Source organism: Hyaena hyaena, unplaced genomic scaffold (genome assembly GCF_003009895.1).
Source record: "Hyaena hyaena isolate Hyena2069 unplaced genomic scaffold, ASM300989v1 scaffold_179, whole genome shotgun sequence".
Taxonomy (NCBI): domain Eukaryota; kingdom Metazoa; phylum Chordata; class Mammalia; order Carnivora; family Hyaenidae; genus Hyaena; species Hyaena hyaena.
Genome location: NW_024080812.1, coordinates 2258876 through 2279628, shown reverse-complemented (window position 1 = coordinate 2279628; position 20753 = coordinate 2258876). Strand labels below are relative to the sequence as shown.

At 38.6% G+C, this 20753-nt stretch overlaps 1 protein-coding gene across 1 annotated transcript; it reads left to right on the top strand.

The window, feature by feature from the left end:
* Positions 1-59: 59 nt before the first annotated feature.
* EIF2S1 (eukaryotic translation initiation factor 2 subunit alpha) lies at positions 60-18805 on the top strand. The gene is made up of 8 exons (XM_039240713.1): positions 60-203; positions 4047-4288; positions 7484-7563; positions 10994-11145; positions 14971-15077; positions 16418-16515; positions 17426-17569; positions 18260-18805. Exons 2-8 carry the CDS (start codon positions 4048-4050, stop codon positions 18383-18385), a joined length of 948 nt encoding a protein of 315 aa, XP_039096644.1. The 5' UTR covers positions 60-203; position 4047; the 3' UTR covers positions 18386-18805.
* Positions 18806-20753: the final 1948 nt, after the last annotated feature.

Below are 20753 nucleotides of genomic sequence, written 5' to 3'. Positions count from 1 at the left end.
GACCTAGACTCTATGGTCAATGAGGAAGAGGGACCTCTGTCCTGTTGGCGCATGCGCGATGCGAGGTGGTTCCGCATGCGCGTTCGGGGAGAGCTAAGCGCACGCTGAGGAAGATCGGCGGCTGTTGCGGCTGTACTGTCTGGAATCTGCGATTAAAGGGCACGGCGCGGGATCCCGGCGCGGGATTCACACACATACCTCAGGTGATTAGTCCCCCAGATCAGTTTCTTCAAGAACTCACTTTGGTTGTGCCCATCGACTGGTGGTCGGGAGAGAGTAGGCCCTTAACTAACACCCCTCCCTTTCCCGTTCCTGCGCGGGAAGTGTCCGACACCACCCGCCAGCGCCGGCTCGGTCGGCTGTGTGACCGAGGTGTCATTATACGAGCGGAGGGATCTTGTGAAGGGACGTGAGCCAAATGACTGTACACCTTCAGTATACTGAAAGTGAGGGTACCTTGGGACTGGGGGTAGCCTTGGGAAAACGCTGTGACACCCCCGCCCCAGGACGCTGAGAATTTCCTACCCACTCCTTTTTTTCTTTCCGTCCCAGCAAATACTACGTCTCAGTGGAAACCAGACCGGACACGTGAAAGGTCCATTGGGGTGCCCCACAGCTTGACAAGAGCTGGGTTAAAAGGATCCAAGAATAGTTTATTTGTCCGATCATTGATTTTTTAAAATTGATCCTCATAATGCTCATATTACTGTATCGCTTGACTTGCTCATTTTTATAGACTGAGTCACCCTTCGCATCGAAACTAAAACATACTGTTAAAAGAGTTCACTACTCTTAGTATCCGTGTGCCGTATTTCAGCACCAGTGAGAATAGAATTACACGCTGTGGCCTCAGTTAAGCATAACTAAAAAAAAAAAGGGAATTTTAGGGTTAAATAGGTATTCAGCCTCAAGTACCCTTTATTATCCCCCAGACTTAGGCTCCTTCGTTTCTTGGAGAAAAGTAGCAGAGAAGTCTTGATTTTACTCCCGATTGAAGTTATCAAGGAAAAAATCTTGTGATTTTGTGCCTTTCAAGAGTTCGTGAATTATATAGTGCTTTACTGCCTATTCTGAGTTGATCTAATGCCAAGTGACAATTACTGATTCTCTTAAGATCTCAGAAAGACACAGTAATGTATATAGGGATCTAGGCTTCCTATTTGATTATAGTGAAATAGTTTAAAAGCTTATTTGTGTAGCACTTCTAAAAACTAGCATTCAGAAAGCGTTAACTGCGGGTGTTAAAAGCAAATTAAAATTCTCGTGAATTTTCTCTGTCAGGTAACACATTTAACTTTGGAAAGGAATGTGGATGTCCTGGATCTATTATGGTTACTTGACCGTGCACTGGTTTAAGGAGTCCTTCTTACCATTTGACCAGGCAAAATTACAAAGTATTTGAAATTGGCTTGGAGTTCAGTTACTGTATTTTGAAAGGTGGATATTCCATACTGAAGAACACATACATACCATATTGTGGTATTATGACATACTCAGGTTGTGTCGGTTAAAGGTATTCTGGATTTACTATCAGAAGACGTGGTTTTAGTTCCTGTTCCAGTACCTATTAAGCATTTGTCCTTGAGGAAGTTATATAATTTTTCTGTCCCTTGGTTCCCCGGGAACCCTGCTTCACTGTACTCCTTTCATAGCATCCTATATTGCAATCATACGCTTACCAGTTTGTTTCCCACTCTATGATTAACTTCCTTAGGTAAGAATCTTTAACTGTCAGTAGTGCTTAGTACATAGCAGATACTGCAAAAACAATTGTTTAATGAAGTAAGTTACAAAATACAAAGTCACTTTGCCTTCTAAAGTCATTATTTGTATGGCATGGTTCACTTTGCAAATTTACATATATTTTAATCTCATTTGATACACTCCACAAACCTGTGAGGTCCAGGCCACAGACTAGAAACTACAGTTTAATGTGAATGTATTTCCCAAGCAACAACAGGTAGGAAGTCGGAGAGCAAGGGCTGGAACCCATGTCTAGAGCTATTTTGTAGTCACTGGCTACTCTCTATGTTGAGTAACATACCGTTGGCTGTGTTCTTTTTACTTTGTATATTGTAAAGAGATTGGTACCTCCTAACGCAGTAGCATTCATACTCCATCAGGATTCTCTTACAGTATTGCCTGTATTCTTTAGTTACCAATTTAAACCTTGATTCCCCAGAATTATCAGCCTTACTATATTATGAATAAACTTGGTAAGTAAATCTCTTAAAACTGTTTCACACATTCTGTGACATCATTTACTTTGATTCCCAGTTTGAAACTTTTCTAGCTCTCAAATTTTAATGCTTTACATATAGATATTTGACAACAGTTGTCCAAAAGGGAAAAAAGCCTGTTTAAGAACGAAACAACCAGCTCAGCTGTTTCTCGGTGGATAATTCTGCCCATTGAATGTCTACTTCCCTTTATTTGTTAAATCCCTGTTTTGTCAGGCTACAAGAGAACTACATTTTGGCCCTATTATTAATATGGCACTTTTTTTTTTGTTGCTAACAGGATAGATTGGTACTAAAATTTGCATTAGTCTTTTAAAGGTGTTTGTAATATATTAATAATACCAAGAAAACGTATTATAGCCTGATGAATCAGAGCACAGACTACGGATCCAGACTTCATAGGTTCAAATTCTGTTGTTAGCAGCATATGACAGAACAAGTTGCTTAGCCTTTGTTTGAGTTTCTTCACTTATAAAATAGAACTAGGGGGAAAGTGGTACTCAAGAGAGGCAGTACCCAATACATATAAATAGATGTAAAAATCAGTGGGAAGCCATTGTGAAGATGCACGTGGGTGCAGTTAGCAGTTCTCAGACTGAACTGCAGCAGAACTCTGGTGTTCTGTGGGCTCATGTGGATGGTCTGTAATGGCAGACCTTACTGTCCAATTAGGAAAAAAATAAATCTTCACACATTTTTCATAGGCCTTTAGATCCATTACTGCCTGTTTTCTGAACTTTGGCAATAGTAGTTAAGGTTAATAGAAAAACATGAAAATTAACTATGATTTGTTTTAGAGTTTCTTTTAAAAATACATTTCTGTGCATGGTATAAATTCAGTCTTGTGGGTCATAAAAGGAGTGGTGCTGAAAGTAGGTTGGGTAGATCAAAGGGAATAGTTTTAAATACATTTAATACTTTGGGGTGGGGGGAGGGGTGCCTGGATGGCTCAGTGGGTTGAGCATCTTACTCTTGATTACGCTTGGGTCATGATCCCAGGGTCATGGAATCGAGCCCTCCATTGGGCTGCACTGAGCATGGAGCCTGCTCGGGATTTTCTGTCTTTCTCTCATTCTCCCCCTCTTTCCTACTCTCAAGCGTGTGCTCTCCCCAAAATAAAAAATAAAAACAAGTAAATATATTTAGTGCTTGGAGTTTAAGAGATGCTGAAACTTTATAGTAATGGAGTTCTGTTAAGCTATTCTCAAGATTGGGTATAGTCTGTTCAATAAAAGTATTTAGTTATATTTAATGTTTCTTTGGTTAATAAAGTTTTGATCGTTGTCTTAACATGATTCTATGAGTTTGGCTAGAGTAAATGATAGGGTATATTGTTTGATACACGGTTAGGGCTGTGGTTTAAGTAGTCAGAAGATTCTTCCTTTATGAGGGTGGTAGTATATAAAGTCTTAGCTGACTTGGAGAACGAGTAGCTTTAGTTTTGTTGATAGGTTTATAGTAGTCGTGATGCTTCCCATCATTTGTTATTTCTTAAGGTGGTGGTATTTAAAATAGTGTTTAAGGTGTACCTTTAATCCTTAAGTCTCAGAGCACTTTATAGATGGTCATTATTTTTTATGATTCCTCTAAAATTGATGTCAGAGAATCACCCAAGCCTTACAAAACTGTGGGGCAAAGTAAAATTATAGCTTGGTTCCTGTATATCCATCTGTTTTCTGGTACCATTTAAGAAGTTTAAAGAGATGAGAAGACTGATAATTTCTTCTAGTGGCAAGATGTGGAAAATTGACATTTCTTTATTTACCTCAACTGAACACTCACTTGATTCTTTTGTTTAAAATGCAGAATGCCGGGTCTAAGTTGTAGATTTTATCAACACAAATATCCTGAGGTGGAAGATGTAGTGATGGTGAACGTAAGGTCCATTGCTGAAATGGGGGCTTATGTCAGCTTGCTGGAATACAACAATATTGAAGGCATGATTCTTCTTAGTGAGTTGTCCAGAAGGCGTATCCGTTCTATAAACAAACTCATCAGAATTGGCAGGAATGAATGTGTGGTAGTCATTAGAGTGGACAAAGAAAAAGGTAAGTGAGAAAAATATCTAAAATATATATTTTGGATTTAAGATGCTGTAGTTTAATTTTTCGTTTTAATTGCTGTCTGCTGTAAAAAAAACAAAAACATCTCCTTTTATACTTAAATTCTTTTTACATACAGAGTTGTTAGAGAAGGATGCCAACTAGCCATCTAAGCAAGACTTCTTTTAAGTCAGTAGTGGCACATCCCAGGACTAACTTATTTTCCCAGAGGTTACCAGGATCTTGATAGGTGGCTCATTGTGACTAAGCTCAGAAGAGATAGGATAAGTAAACCAGAGTACTAGTTCATTTAGATTTGTAAGATGCTTTTTTCCTCATTTAAAGCTAAATTTGTAATCAGACTATTGGATGAACATGGAAATGGGGCAAAGATACAATGGATTTTAGGAATAGTTTATGTAAGCTTTAAAAAAGCAATATACTGCAAACACATACCCAGAAACCCAGTATTCTGTCTCTTTGATTATAAGAATGTTTGTGATACCCCCAAATCATGTGGGAGAATCCAGGATTCCAGATAGTGCTGAATGTGTATTCATTTTTTTACTCGTCCCCTTTTTTCTGGACTCTATGTAAAATCTTCACCTTTGTGAACACATTTTTTTCTAGACACAGTATACAATACCATTAAGTAGGTTTGGCTTCAAGCTTGCTTAAAATAATTAAGATAATTGGTTATAAATCACCTCAGTGTAATTTATTAGGTGTTAGTTTTACATAGTAGTACTATCATGCTTAAAAGACCACAATCAATCACCTAGATTGAACTTGTCTAGTTAATTGTGATGCTTCTGCAAGTAATTGGTTTTATACATAATTGACTTTTTTTCTCTGATTATAATCTTAGGTGATAAACTTTAGAGACATTTTGTTATCCGTTAGGTAGTGACTACCACTTAGTATATCGATTATTATATATATGTTCTGATATGACTTCTAGCACCCCCCCATTATTAAACTACTTAACGGCAAACTATTTCTTAAACTTGTGTTAAGTCTTCATATCATTGCCCCACTAGGACTTAAAGAGAAAGGAATGACTCAAGGAGAGCCCCTTAGTTTATATTATAAATTCTCAAAATCTGCCTGACCCCTAAACCACTAACATATACTGTGAGGTGTAGACAGCCCAACAGGGTAAATATCTGAACAGATTTTGGTTGCTTTCCACCTGGGGAGACAGAGCTTTAATTTTTGAATCCAGACAAGTTTGCATACTAAAAAAGTCAGTATCAGGAAGAACATAAAGGAATTCAGAGTCTCTAGCACATACCATTCACTGTGTCCAAAGTTGCTAAACATTTCAGGAAACAGGAGAAAAGGCAATCAGTCAATGGAGACCAACCCAGAGGAGACCTTACTTAATCTTGGAGTTAGCAGACAAGGATTTTATTTTATTTATTTATTTATTTTTTTTTAATGTTTTATTTATTTTTAGGAGAGAGAGAGACAGCGTGAGCAGGGGAGGGTCAGAGAGAGAGGGAGTCACAGGCTGAAACAGGCTCCAGGCTCTGAGCTGGCAGTCAGCACAGAGCCCAACACGGGGCTCGAACCCACGAACTGCGAGATCATGACCTAAGCGAAAGTCGGACGCTTAACCGACTAAGCCACCCAGGCGCCCCAGCAGACAAGGATTTTAAAGCAGTTGTTGTAACTGCTCAAGAATATTAGGAAAGTAAGCATGTAATGAATGAAAGAAATGAAATCTCAGTAGAGAAATTAGAAACTCTCACAAATAACTAAATATAAATTTTAAAATTAAAAGTTTAATATCTAAACAACTCATTGGCCTAACAGCATAGATGGCAGAATGCTCAAGTCAAACTTGCAGGTAGTTCATTTAAAAGAGCCAATCTGAAGAACAGAGCAGGGGAAAAACCTGTCAAATATTAAACGCTTTATTCCAAAAGAAGGTGGGGGGGAATATATTTAGGGAAAGAGTGGTCGAAGTTTCCTGTATTTACCGAAAAAACAACAACAACAACAACAACAAATTTACAACCTGGAGAAGCTTGGCAAACCTCAGGCAGGATAACTAATAAGACCACATCTAGGCATATTAAACCATTGAAAAACAAAAATAGAGAAAATCTTGAAAGTAGCCAAAGGAAAATGACTCAAGATTTACAGGGGAATAGTAATATGAATTAGTATGGTATTACTAAAAATAATGGCCGTCTAAGCATTGAATGACCGACCATTTAAGGCACTGAATGAAAAATTCTCAGCCCAGAATTCTGTATTTTAAGAAAATATTCAACAATGAAGATCAAAAATGATAACATTTTTGGGTAAATAGAAACTTAAGAGGATGTATTACCTAATAGATCTGCATTATAAGAAACAGTAAAAGATGGGGCACCTGGGTGGCTTAGTCAGTTAAGCATCCGACTTTCGCTTAGGTCATGGTCTCACGGTTCATGGGTTTGAGCCCCGCATCGGGCTCTGTGCTGACTGCCAGCTCGGAGCCTGGAGCCTATTTCAGAGTCTGTATCTCCCTCTCTCTCTGACCCTCCCCTGCTCACGCTGTCTCTCTCTCTCTCTCCTAGAAATAAATAAAAATATTAAAAAAGAAAAAAGAAACGGTAAAAGAAGTTTTGCAGGCCAATGAGATATGATGCTTGACGTGAGAAATAGGTGGATAAATATAAAAGGCCATTTTTCTCCTAAATTCTTTAAAATACACTTAAGTGCTTGTCTCATTGTATACCCACGGGAGTTTAATTTATGGAGGTAACTGACGTGGAGAGGCCAGTGCCCTGCCAACAACATGCCATGCGGGGCCACCATGAGGAAGCACCAGTTTAGGTCAGGAGACAGAAGGAGCATCAAGAATACAGAAAATATAGATAATACAATTGACCCTGTGATGAATGGATGCCAGAAACACAAGTATAGAATCTTTTGACTACCTTTCATGTGGGTAATTGAAAGTATTCGTTCCCTCTACTCAAGTGTTATAGAATATACAGTTACACGATATCGATGTTTTTCTGAAAACAGAAATTGCTCATCTTATATTTCTTATGCAGTATTTTATAATGCATAAAGATAATGATTTTAGTGGGGAATAAGTGTAGGTATGCCAAGCAAACAATCTGGTTGTAAAAATTTATCACAGTGGTAAGCTGGCACCTGGGCAGAGATGATTTTTTTTTTCCGCAAACTTTTCTCATATAGGATATATTGATTTGTCAAAAAGAAGAGTTTCTCCAGAGGAAGCAATCAAGTGTGAAGATAAATTCACCAAATCCAAAACTGTAAGTTTGACTTTTGAATGAAATTAGTTCACTATTCAATATATTTAATAATCAGCATGCAATATTCTTGGCAGGAAAAAAAAACCATGGATTTTCCGTAACTGTATTTTCCATTTACAACTATGAGTTAAGAGAAGAATAATTTGAAGTTTTAATTTCAAGAGAGTTATGACTGCAGTGTTTTATCTCCTGGTGGTATTACCTTAAGGCATTGTTTATGGTCTGATATTCTATGAGTATATTGGATGTTAGTGTTTTTAAGTTATTTTAGATTAAGGGGCACCTGGGTGGCTTAGTCGGTTAAGCGTCCGACTTTCGCTTAGGTCATGATCTCGCGGTTCGTGGGTTCGAGCCCCGCATCGGGCTCTGTGCTGACTGCCAGCTCAGAGCCTGGAGCCTGTTTCAGTCTCTGACTCCCTCTCTCTCTGACCCTCCCCTGCTCACGCTGTCTCTCTCTCTCTCCCCTAGAAATAAAAAATTAAAAAAAAAAAGTTTTAAAAAGTTATTTTAGATTAAATTAATATGGGTGATTTCAATCATTTTGACTTGTCGTAACATGTAGTTCTTGGCTTTAAACCCTGTTTTGGGATATCCAAGACAACCAGCTATTGTATGTTAAGAATAAGCAAGGGTCGGGGTGCACCTAGGTGGCTCAGCCAGTTGAGCATCTGATTCTTGATTTCAGCTTAGGTCATGATCCCAGGGTCTTCGGATCAAGGTCCACGTTGGGCTTCTTGCTGAAAGTGGAGCCTGCTTAAGATTTTCTCTCCCTCTGGCCCTCTCCCCAACTTGTGCTCCCTCCCCCTCTAAAATAAAATTAAAGGGGCGCCTGGGTGGCTCAGTCATTTAAGCGTCTGACTTCAGCCCAGACATGATCTCACAGTTTGTGAGTTCAAGCCCCGCATCGGGCTCTGTGCTAACAACTCAGATGGAGCCTTGAGCCTGCTTCAGATTCTGTGTCTCCATCTCTCTTTGCCCCTCCCCTGCTTGCGTGCACGCTCGCTCGCTCGCTCTCTCTCTCTCTCTCAAAAGTAAATAAGTAAATAAACATTAAAAATACAAAGGGGTGCCTAGGCGGCTCAGTCGGTTAAGCGCTCGACTTCGGCTCAGGTCATGATCTCACTGTTCCCAAATTTGAGCCCTGCTTCCAACTCTGCTGACAGCTCAGAGCCTAGAGCCTGCTTCAGCTTGTGTGTCTCCCTCTAGCTCTCTGTCCCTCCCGTGCTCACACTCTGTTTCTCTCAAAAATAATAAAATATTTTAAAGTTTTTTTAAAAAATAAGAATAAGCAAGGGATTATAAAATGTGAATCCAGGAAAGAATGACAGGGGCCTATTACCAGTCCCCATCCCCCCTCTTTGTTAGAGTTCTTTCTGTTTCATTTTCTTATTTCTGCTGTAATTCCCTACTTATGTGTAGTAAGCATTAATTAAGAACAGCCATTTTTTTTTCATTCTTTATTTTCTGTCTATATTTTTCTCTTTTCTGGTCCTATATAGATTATCTTTCATTTTCTAGGTCCTTGGTTCTTAGTAGCACTGTTTCCATTGTTTGTTTTCTTTTTTGTTCTGTCTTGTGTATTTCTGTCTTCAAGGTAAAATGCCAAGAAAACAATGCTTTAAATGAAGAGAAGATTTTTGAAATCTTGCTTAACCCCAGTAAATAAGAGAATATAAGTCTGAACACCAAAAGACCATTATCCAAACCTTTCTCTTTGTTTTACTGATCTGTTTACTATTACTGCAGTATGGTTTACACATTAGAAAACACTATCAGTAAAATCTTTTTTTTTTTTAATTTTTTTTTTTTAACATTTATTCATTTTTGAGAGAGAGCAAGCCAGCATAAGTGGGGGAAGGGTAGAGAGAGAGGGAGACACAGAATCCAAAGCAGGCTCCAGGCTGTGAGCTGTTACTAAAGAGCCCAATGTGGGCCTCAAACCCTCTAGCGGTGCAATCATGACCTGAGCTGAAGTCAGATGCTTAACGGACTAAGCCACCCAGGCGCCCCAAATCCCTTCTTAATAATCTGAGGACCTGGGGCACCTGGGTGGCTCCATGGGTTAAGTGTTTGACTTCAGCTCAGGTCATGATCTCGTGGTCGTCAAGTTTGAGCCCCATGTCAGGCTCTGCACTAACAGCTTGGAGCCTGGAGCCTGCTTCAGATTCCCACTCTTTCAGCTCTTCCTTGCTTGTGCGTGCAAGCATGAGGTGTCTGTCTGTTTGTGTCTCTCTGTCAAAAATAAATAACGTTTTTGGGGCGCCTGGGTGGCTTAGTCGGTTAAGCATCCGACTTTCGCTTAGGTCATGATCTCGCGGTTCGTGGGTTCGAGCCCCGCGTCGGGCTCTGTGCTGACTGCCAGCTCAGAGCCTGGAGCCTGTTTCAGTCTCTGACTCCCTCTCTCTCTCTGCCTCTCCCCTGCTCACGCTGACGCTCTCTCTCTCTCTCTCCTAGAAGTAAATAAAACATTAAAAAAAATTATATAAAAAATAAATAAATAAATAAATAAATAAATAACGTTTTTAAAACAAATAAGTTAACTTAAAAAAATAACCTGAGGACCTTGCCGCTCAAAATGTAGTCTCTGGACCAGCAGCATTGACATCACCTGCTGACTTAATGCTGTATCTCAGGTTCCACTAAGCTTGAGCAGTTCCAGTCTAGGAAACTTTCACTTTATTTTGTCCCCTTAGACTATTCTAAAATGAGTATGTTAAGTAGATCTTAGCAGGATGATAAGATGATAGAATGAAATAGCCACTGTTAGCAATTCTTTTCACTCAATTTTCACGTTTAACATGAAAACCTCTTATACTCTTTCTTGTCTTTAAGTCCTTTTATTTTTAGGAAATTAGAAAAGAGTTTGGCAGCAGTAAGTAGGAGGTAGGAGGATTAAAGAATAACTGTTAAATGATAACAGAGCAAAAGAAACATTAAAATCTCAATCCTGGTTCCATCCTGTCATATGGAGTAGTAATAAGAGCTTATACTTTCATAACAGGATTTGTATTACATAAATTTTATACATTTGTACAATGTTTTCCATGTATAGTTTGCTGCATTTGGATGTATTTGATCTGTGTAAGAGCTCTCCGCTGTAAAAAGGAGAGAGGCTAGTATATCCTTTTGCCAAAAGAGGAAACAAGTTCAGAAAGGTTAGTTAGTCCCAGAGTCAACTCGATCTGGGTCTTAGAACACTAAGTTATATACTGCTTCTACTTGTTATGCCCACTTGAGTTAACTACTGTGGGAAAGCCAATATTCTCTATGAAAAGAGAACTAATTGTATGTTAATGTTTTGTTAAGGAATTATTGTAGTCTAACTAACCAAAGGTTTGTTTTATATGCTGTCTACTGAAATGTAAAAATACCTATTTTTCTGTAGCTCTCTTGGATCTTTGAATTGTTGAACTCTTCATTTTGTTTCTAGGTTTACAGTATTCTTCGTCATGTTGCTGAGGTGTTAGAGTACACCAAGGACGAGCAGCTGGAGAGCCTGTTCCAGAGGACTGCCTGGGTCTTTGATGACAAATACAAGAGACCCGGATACGGTGCCTATGATGCATTTAAGCATGCAGTCTCGTAAGAACATCTTCTTGTCTCTGTTTCGACCTTAATACCACAGTTGCTGGGTCTAGCACATGGGTTGAGAGCCTAACCTGTAATAATAGCACAGCATCTATGTATTATGTCCTTGCCAAATTTAGGTTAAAACATTTCAGTATAAAAGGCCCATAATATGGGCCAATCCTATATAGCCAAGCATCTAATTTTGTACACCATAGTTTTTGTAAGCCATATGGTTTCACATCACCCGCTTATACATTTTACCCTTCTAGTTTTGTTATTCTAGAGAACTTCAGGTTCAGTGTAGATATCTCATCTACAGGGTAACCTTGTTTTCTTTGCCTCAGTTCCTTAGACCTTCAGCCCATGCCGCTTTAGCCAATTTTCCATATGGCCTCACCCTGGGTCTTATTATCACCAGAATTTGCTGTGTTTCCAAAAACTGTAATTCTTACATTCTGTTCTTTTACCACAGTCTCCTGTCCTCCCAGCTCCCCCACAGTTAGTCCTACTCTGTGTCGTCTTAATTCTTTTGCCAGACTATGATTCCAAACTTTTTTCTTCCTGTCTTTTCACTCTTTCCTTCCTTCTCTTTCTTATTCAGCATAGACATACCGTGGTCCATCATTTCAACAGCTTTCTTGCCAATATCATGAGCTTTTGCCCTGTTTTTCCTTCTGTTACATTCAGCCTTGGATCGATGTTCCTGCCTTCTCTACACTTGTAGACTGCTGGGTGCTGCTAGGAAAAACCACAGTCTTGCAGGTTGGTGCCACTGCATAATCATGGTCTCCAACCTCAGCTGCGCCTTCACTGCTGCCGCACATTCTCTCTGCTCTGCCAGTTCTCCCATTCTTAGAGTGGCTATTTTAGAGCTTTCCACACGCCGTCAGATACCCAGTTCCTCCCTTCCCCCCTTCCCTCACTTACCTGGTGTGTCTCACTACCTGTTTTAGAAAGAGAATAGAAACCATTGCACAGGATCTCCCCTACTCCTTCCACTATCTCTGCAGACTTCTCCCTCCCGTCTGTCATTACCTCCTGTGCTGGAATTCATATCCTTCCTGTTCTCAAACTAATCTTACCACCTGCGTGCAGCTACTGCTAAGGGATCTCTTTTTATCCATTATTCCCTCTTCTGGGTTTATCTGTGTTGGTTTTGCTCCATCAGTATAAAAATATGCTCTACCTTCTCCCATTTATACTAAAAGGAAACTTCTTTACCACCTTCTTCTACTTTCTCCTGTAGCAGGTACTATATCCTTTCTTTTTAATAGCCAGACACCTTTACTTCTCTGTACTTCCTGTCTCTCCTGCACCTCCTACTCTTGCCTAAATGTTAATGCCCCACAAGCAGCCTCACCACTACATCAAAGTTAATTTCCCAGCCTTTGCTCTGCCAGAGGATAGCAGTGTCCTCAGCTCTCAGAATGGCCAAGTGGGACTTGGGACTGTTAGAGTCACCAGCAAGCTGACCCATCTGGGGCTTCAAATCCCTTCCAGGCCCCCCAACCCCCATGTGACTTTTCTCTTCGTATTATGTTGTAGGAAAGGTAAGAAGAAAAATAATTAGAATAGCTAACATTTATATATGTTTCAAAACAACCTGTGGTATAAGTGCTGTTATTATCCTGTCTTACAGGTGAGGAAATTGAGGCAGAGATTAAATACTTTGTCCGTGTGCACAGAGCTGGCCAAGTGGTAGAGCCCTGATTCAGACCTAGATGCTGGCTCTATATTGGAGCTTATGCTATTAACCATTAAGCACTGCTGTACATTTCTGTCCTCCCTGACTTCAGTCCTGCATCCGTCAGCCAGTACATTTCATAATTTGGCAATGCTGTCACCTTCCAGTCCTGGCTTAGCTCTATCACTTCCACCTCCAGCATCCCCTCCATTACCGCTCAGCATTGGTATACGTTGTCTTCCCTTTTCCTTAACATTCTTTTGCTTCACCAGCCATGTAGTGACTCTCCACACTTAAAGATAGCTCTTTGCCACATGTGCTTAATATTTTTTCTTTTAATTAAGAAATAAAATTTCTGAGATAGTTGGAAACAATATTTTACCGCTTCCAACCCATTCTCCTCATAAGTGGTAACTATAATTAGTATGCATCATTACTATTTAATTTTTATAGTTTTATTACATAACATGTATCTGTAACGGACATATAGAATTCTTGTATTTAAAATATTTCTTACTCAATATGTAAACTAAAAACAAAATTTACTGTTATTGCAGCTCACTGTGCCTTTACAGTAGTACTTGTAAGGCTATTAAGAGTAAGATTCTCCAAATTGATAGATGTGTGCCTACTTCATATTAATTTTTATACAGTATTTCATTGTGAGAATATACTTTATTCCTCTGTTAAGAGATATGAGGTCACAAATACACACCCTTATCCCATATTTTTAAGCAGTGCTATTAAGAATATCCATGTACATTTCTCTGTATCTTAGGGAGTAGATTCTGAGGTGTATACATAGCAGTAGAGTTATTGGGTCATAGAATTGATGACATGCATCTTTAAATTGACTCAGTTTTCCCAAAATTTTCTCCAAATTGGTTCTAAAATTTATATTTCCTCTAGCCGATGTATGAGTGTTCCTATTTCTCTTCATCCTCACCAACATTTGGTATATATCTCAGATTATTTTTCCTTTTGCCAAACTGATGGGTGTAATAGTATCTTCTGGTTTTCCTTTTACTGGTTGTTGGTGAAATTAACAGCTTTTCACGTGCTTACTGTTTCTTCTGTGAAACATCTGTTCAACTCTTGCTCATTTTCTGATGGTTTGTCTTGTTGTATTTTGTAGACAATATTAGCTGAATGAAAGTTCCCTCTACCCAAATTCGTTGCCTTTCATTCCCTAACCCCTGCTTTTTAGGCCTGATGCTTGCTCATGCCATTTCTATTTTAATACTTCATAACTTTCTTACCACACTTCTACCTTTGCTTTTTAAAGTCCTACCATCCTTTCAGTCACTGTTTCCGTTTTTTCGTTTATTCGTGTTCTGCAACCATGCTGGTGACTAAGACCCTGGTCCCTGTCTTGTGGCTCTCAGAAGGTTCGGATGAAATGCCACTTTAGTCCATGCAGCCCTTCCTGAGCCCACCAACTGAAAGTAATCCCCTCCTCTCTTGACTCCCAAGGATGCATTTTTATTTTTAAATTTGCTTGTATGTTTTTGTCCTTTCTAGGCTCCTTGAAGCAGGGACTGCTAATTTATTGTGGGATGTCAGATGTTTTAGGAAACGTTTTAAATTGCTTTAAAGCAATCTTGCTTTAGCCAGATCTTTAAAATTTTCCTTTACATAGTAATCAGTTGGGTGTTTTCTATTTGTTACAATAGTCCTAAGTGCTTTACTTGCACCATCTCATTTAATACCACAGTCCAATGAGATAATACCGTTTTCATCCTCATTTTACAAGTTTTGAAATTGAGGTCTGAAATGGCCCCAAAACACCATTAAAGAACAGAGCTAAGATTTGAACTCAAGTCTTGACGCTATAAAGCCTGTGCTTTTTTTTTTTTTTTTTAATGTTTTGTTTATTTCTGAGAGAGAGAGACAATATGAGCAGTAGAGGGTCAGAGAGAGAGGGAGACACAGAATCTGAAACAGGCTCCAGGCTCTGAGCTGTCATCACAGCCAGCTCGAACCCACGAACCATGAGATCATGACCTGAACCAAAGCCAGACGCTTAACCAGCTGAACCACCCAGGCGCCCCTAAAGCCTGTGCTCTTAAACATTCTGTGGTACTGTATTTGATGTCAGAGTTGTTAGTAAAGTAACTTTGATCTTTTATATTTGTGTGTTTTGCTTTAATTAGAGACCCATCTATTTTGGATAGTTTAGATTTGAATGAAGATGAACGGGGAGTACTAATTAATAATATTAATAGGCGTTTGACACCACAAGCTGTCAAAATTCGAGCAGGTAAGTGATTTCTTAAATGATGTTTAAAATACCTTGCAGAAACCAAAAAGCTATTAAATGATGAGCCTTACCAAAGAATATTTTGCTACATCAACATCTATGAATTTTTCTAAATGTCTATTTCTTATAATAGAAAAGTTGAAAAAATTATATTTGCTTCTACTGAATCATCATAAAATGTATATATTGACACAAGGGAAAACTGTCATATGTGCATTCAACTAACCGCAAGTTAGCCCCTTTTCTTAAAGGCGGGGTGTGATTTTGTTTTAGGAAATACTTAGGATATTTATTTCCTAAATACTTAGAATATTTAGGAAATATTCTAACAGTACACTAATATTCTTTTATGCCTGTGGATTAACCAACTGTTAATATAGTTTTGAGTATATTCTCTCAGTCATTTTTTCCTGCATATGTATACTGTATAGGAATATATGCTGTTTACATTCAGACATAGATTTTATTGTTTATACAAAGATGGGATCATACTATGAAAAATTTTCCTCAACTAGCATGGCTGCCCTTCCAGCAGAACATGGGACTGTTTCTCATTATTTTTAATGTTTGTTTATTTTTGAGAGAGACAGAGTACAAGAGGGGAGGGGCAGAGAGAGGAAGACACAGAATCTGAAGCAGGCCCCAGGCTCTGAGCTGTCAGCACAGAGCCCAACAGAGGGCTCGAACTCACGAACTATGATATCATGACCTGGGCTGAAGTTGGATGCTCAACCAACTGAGCCACCCAGGTGCCGCTGCTAGGTGTGATATTTTATAGAACAGTAAACCATAACATAAACCAGTCCTCTCTTGATGGACATTTACCTTCTACCATTTTTTTCACTGAGAAAAAATACCACAAATTAGCATGCTTGTAAAATAGACGCTTACCTGGTTATATAAAGTGTTCTGTCAGGCAAACTGAAAAATGAAATTGCTGGGTCAGAGGGTCTGCAGTTCTAAACGGTTCTAAGCAATTTGCAGTTATTCAGCCTTTGTCACACTCCTCCTCTCCACTTGACAAATAAGGAACTGAGGCATAGAGATGTTGGAATCATGATTTTAAGTATGCATAGGCAGAAATCAAGGTGTTTGTTAATTTCTCTCCTTTAATAAAGTTTCATCATTTGAGCTTGCTGATGTGGAGAAGATATTTCACTGCATGTTCAGATTTTACAATTACGAAAGTTAACAAATGAGGTTGATTTCTATATTGAAAGGATGATGAAAGCTTTCATAAGTATTTGAGTACCAGTGTATCTGCCACATCTCTGATTTTTAAGCCTTCAAGTATTTTTTTGCATTATTTGGTGTAAGTTTTTGAATTTCTATACTTTTAGATATTGAAGTGGCTTGCTATGGTTATGAAGGCATTGATGCCGTAAAAGAAGCCCTGAGAGCAGGTTTGAATTGTTCTACAGAAACCATGCCCATCAAGGTGAGTAGTGTTTTCTCTCTCCCTGCTAAAATACCAACCTAAACCAAATCAGGTTCTTTTTATGACACTGTTTCATAACAGGTTTTAGGCAGAATGGTTCTTGGTAATGTTGTCTAAGGGATGCTCCTGCTACTGTTACAGTGGATTAAGATTTCTCTTGGTATTTAGTGCCAGAGGGCCAGCTGTGCTAAGCCTCCTTTAGAATATAATGAGTTGCTGTGGGGGTCTGTGGGCGTCTGGGTGACTCGGTCAGTTAAGCTTCTGGTTTCAGCTCAGGTCATGATTTCACTTCTTGCAAGTTTGAGGCCCGTATCGGGCTGTCTGCTGTCAGCACAGAGCCTGCTTCAGATCCTCTGTCCTTCTCTTTCTCTCTGCTACTTCTCCGCTGGCTGGCTCTCTCTCTCAAAAATAAACATTAAGAAAAAAAAGTTGCTGCGCCCATAATGCCCATAGGATCTTGAAAAGGGTAACATATTCTCTCATTCACACACATCTTTTAGGAGTTTCGGTCTAAATCTTTTAAGCAATACAATTAACCAGGTGGTTATTATTCAGAATCTTAGATTTTCTTCTATCAGTTTAGTTTAGAGCCAATAAGAATTTTGGTTTCTTTTAGAAATAAACTATCCATTATTCTGATGATGGCTGTAGTTACTTTAGCCACCAAAGATACCGAGAAGTCCTAATTATATATATTGTTTTGCAGTTGGACTATTTATACTAGATTCTATCACTGTATCAATTAGCTTTTGCTGCATTAACAAACCAGCCCCAATTGCTGACTTACAGAATTAGAAATTAAGTTTTAAGGTGATTTGTTAAGGCAGCAGATTAGCAAAAAATGTTCCTGAACATCCGAATGGTTTTGTGTTGTATAGTTATGTTCATAATTGAATCTTTGTCTTCTTAGATTAATCTAATAGCTCCTCCTCGATATGTGATGACTACAACAACCCTGGAGAGAACAGAAGGCCTCTCTGTTCTCAATCAAGCTATGGCTGTTATAAAAGAAAAGATTGAGGAAAAGAGGGGTGTCTTCAATGTCCAAATGGAGGTAAGGTCTATACTGTTTCTGCCTTGTTCTTAAAATATATATAAGACATTTAAGGGCGCCTGGCTGGCTCAATCGGTAGAGCATGCAATTCTTGATCTTGGGGTTGTGAGTTTGAATCTCACCTTGGAGTTAGAGATTACTTAGATACGTACATATATACATCAGAAATTTAAATCTCTAAATGATTTGCATTCTAAAATGCCTAATCACTGCATTTTAAACCATGAGATATAGTTAGGATTATAACTCTGCTAAGCATAAAATAATCATTGACTCAGAGGCTAAAAAGGGGCTTTTGAGAAGTAAATGAGAACTGCCACATGATAGTTATTCAGGACTAAGGTCACTGATGGATGATATTAGGTTTAATCCCTTATAAGACATGGGTTTGAGAGACACAGCCACTGAGTTTACTTTCATATTTTTCAGTTTTGGTTTATAAAAATGACAGAAGGGAATATTCTCTTCAATGCACACACATTTTTCCCCATACTCTTACTCTCATACATTTCTCCCATTGTTTATCTAATGGAATTTATTAACGATGCGGCAGCACTAAGGAGTGAACAGATGGCAGAGCTGTGAAGGAAGAGTGTTTAAGAGCTAAAATACTAGGCAATAATAGTAGTGAAGTTGAATTTGCATACTGTGTAACTATCTCACTTTGAAATTACGTCTCTGCTTCCACAGCCTAAGGTGGTCACGGATACAGATGAGACCGAACTTGCAAGGCAGCTTGAGAGGCTTGAGAGAGAGAATGCAGAAGTGGATGGAGATGATGATGCAGAAGAAATGGAAGCCAAAGCCGAAGATTAACTTTGTGGGAAACAGAGTCCAGCTTAAGGAACACAAAGCAGCCCTTCCTGGCTGTAAACCCTAGACTTGAAAGTTTTCCAGTATTGAAAACTTCAAAGCTGAATATTTTTTATTTCCAAGTATTTAAATGTTCCAACAAACCAAAATGTGAAATGCCCTCCTAAAAGTCAGCTGTTTTCACACAATAGCTCTAACATTCAGCATTTTTTAAGGGACTGGGCCTAATTTCACTAGAGATAAATCTTTAAGAACAGTCATAAAATTGGGCTCATGATTTCCATTTCTGATGTCTCCAGATTGGCACCCTTTGTAGTTCAGTGCCTCCGTGAGATTTACAAGGGGGCACCCAAAGCAAATAGCCTCAACCTTTCTATATAAAATGTATCACGCAAACATTAAATAAATTTCTGGGATATTTAACTATAGGCTTCTTCCTTCTTGTCACCAGTTAAAAGCATTACGATTACTAAGATCCTAATTCTATTATCTTCCTTTTAGTCTAGATGTAGAAGAAACATAAGGGCAGGTGACCAAAGGATCTGTATAGTGGATCCTTTAAAAGGATGTAGAGAAAATAATTTCTCAATTTTAACCACAGTTAAAGTTGACTCTTAGCAGGGAAAAGCCTTAAAACACAACTTAAAAATTACATAGGATGTGTGCCTTTTGCCAATTAATATATGGTATGAGAGAATTTATCACAGTGGTTGGTCCTTGTTGGTGTACTACTAAGCTGCTCGCCCCGTGTTTGTAATTTGGGGTGGTAGAGTTTGTTTTTGTTTAAGATACTGCTTTAGTTATTTTGAGTATCATTGCTCAGCTTTTGGTTTTTCTCCTTATTAAATCATTCACTAGGTGCCACCTAGAGCTTCAGTTCTTTATAACAAATAGGGATCTGATTGAACACTGTCACAATGATTTTTCTACATTTCCATCATTTGTGTGTTTAAGAGCTAATTATTTTAAAGGTATATGACTCTAAAGGTAAATAAATGTAAAGAAATCTCATAGATAACACACAGTTTGAAGTTACAGCTACAGTAGCCAGGGTGTAGAAAGTCTTAAGTTTCAAGATTGATCTGTTTCATAGATTTAATCTCTTAGGATAATTGAGGCACTAGGTACATTAATTTTATTAATTATTCCTAGGAATAGCTACTGAAAACAAAAGATTAACTCTAAACCACCTTACTTCACTGAGGACTAGACTTCAATATTAAAGGGACTAGGAAATAGAACAGTGTGTTGTTGAGACTGTTAATGCCATTTTTTGAAGGTTTGTCCCTGTATTTATTTTAGCATCCTCTAGTAGCTTTTTAAATCCAAAAGTATAACTTCATATGGCTATTTTCACAAGATAGCCATGACTGCCAGCTAGCATGGCATAGTGGGACTATTTAGAGGAGGATCTAGGCATACTCAAAATTGGCACAAATTTCACTTTGGTCTTTTTGAGGAGTCAAAAAACTAGTCTATAAATAGGCTTGTGACATCAAGAATGTCATCAAAATATAACCAATGCTCCCTAAATGTGTGCCGTAGGCAGGGGAATTGAACTGAACTTTGTTTACTGACGTTTTTATACTTCAAAGGCGTTAACAGTTGAGAAGTACTGGTGACCTACATGGTGAGTGATTTTATCCCATGCAAGCCTTTTGGCTCAGCTCCACAACAATTGTGCAAATTTATGACCCTTGCCAGAGAAAAGATTAATACCTCAATGATACCATGAAGCAGAGAACTAAGTAAAAACATACGTATACCCTGCTGCCCTAACAAGCTCACTTTCAAATGTGAGGACAGGCTACACACCCATCTCCAGATAACCTGAGGAACAGACTGAGAAGGACAGTTAACCATTTTATCCAAATCCTGCATCTCCCCACAGTGTCTTTCATTAAAAACACAACTTCATCTACTCCCCATTCTGCCTTTCAGGTAAAGCAGTTATCAGCTCACACAACTGAAAATTAGGAGTAGTTTGGGTCTCATTTAATCATAACTGAAAGTTAAAAGCCGCCGAGAAAAAAAACATGGTAACATTCCAAATGTTTCATTTGCTGTTTTTTATAGTAAAATAAGACAAACCAGTATGCACATGGGTAATTGTCATTTAGGGGGACCCTACAGAGACCTGCTAATAAGCATTACATCACACTCAGCATTACAGTGATTACTCAGCTGCCCCACTTTCAAACACTTCAGCTACTTTTGTGTGAAGAGCCATTCAGATAAAATGGTTTGGGATTTTTAAGAATCAAGTACTTGTACCTTGGCAGGAGTTGCCTACTGATTTGCCTAAAGGTGACAACCATCTACTTTTTCCAGTGCGTGAAGATTCAGATACACCTATACAGAACGGTGCAGT

Bases quoted from the DNA above. Each gene is read 5' to 3' on its own strand.
- EIF2S1 (XM_039240713.1), top strand. From the start codon at position 4,048: ATGCCGGGTCTAAGTTGTAGATTTTATCAACACAAATATCCTGAGGTG. The intron at 4,289-7,483 runs GTAAGTGAGAAA...TTTCTCATATAG, and splicing joins TAGAGTGGACAAAGAAAAAG to GATATATTGATTTGTCAAAA. The intron at 17,570-18,259 runs GTAAGGTCTATA...CTGCTTCCACAG, and splicing joins TCTTCAATGTCCAAATGGAG to CCTAAGGTGGTCACGGATAC.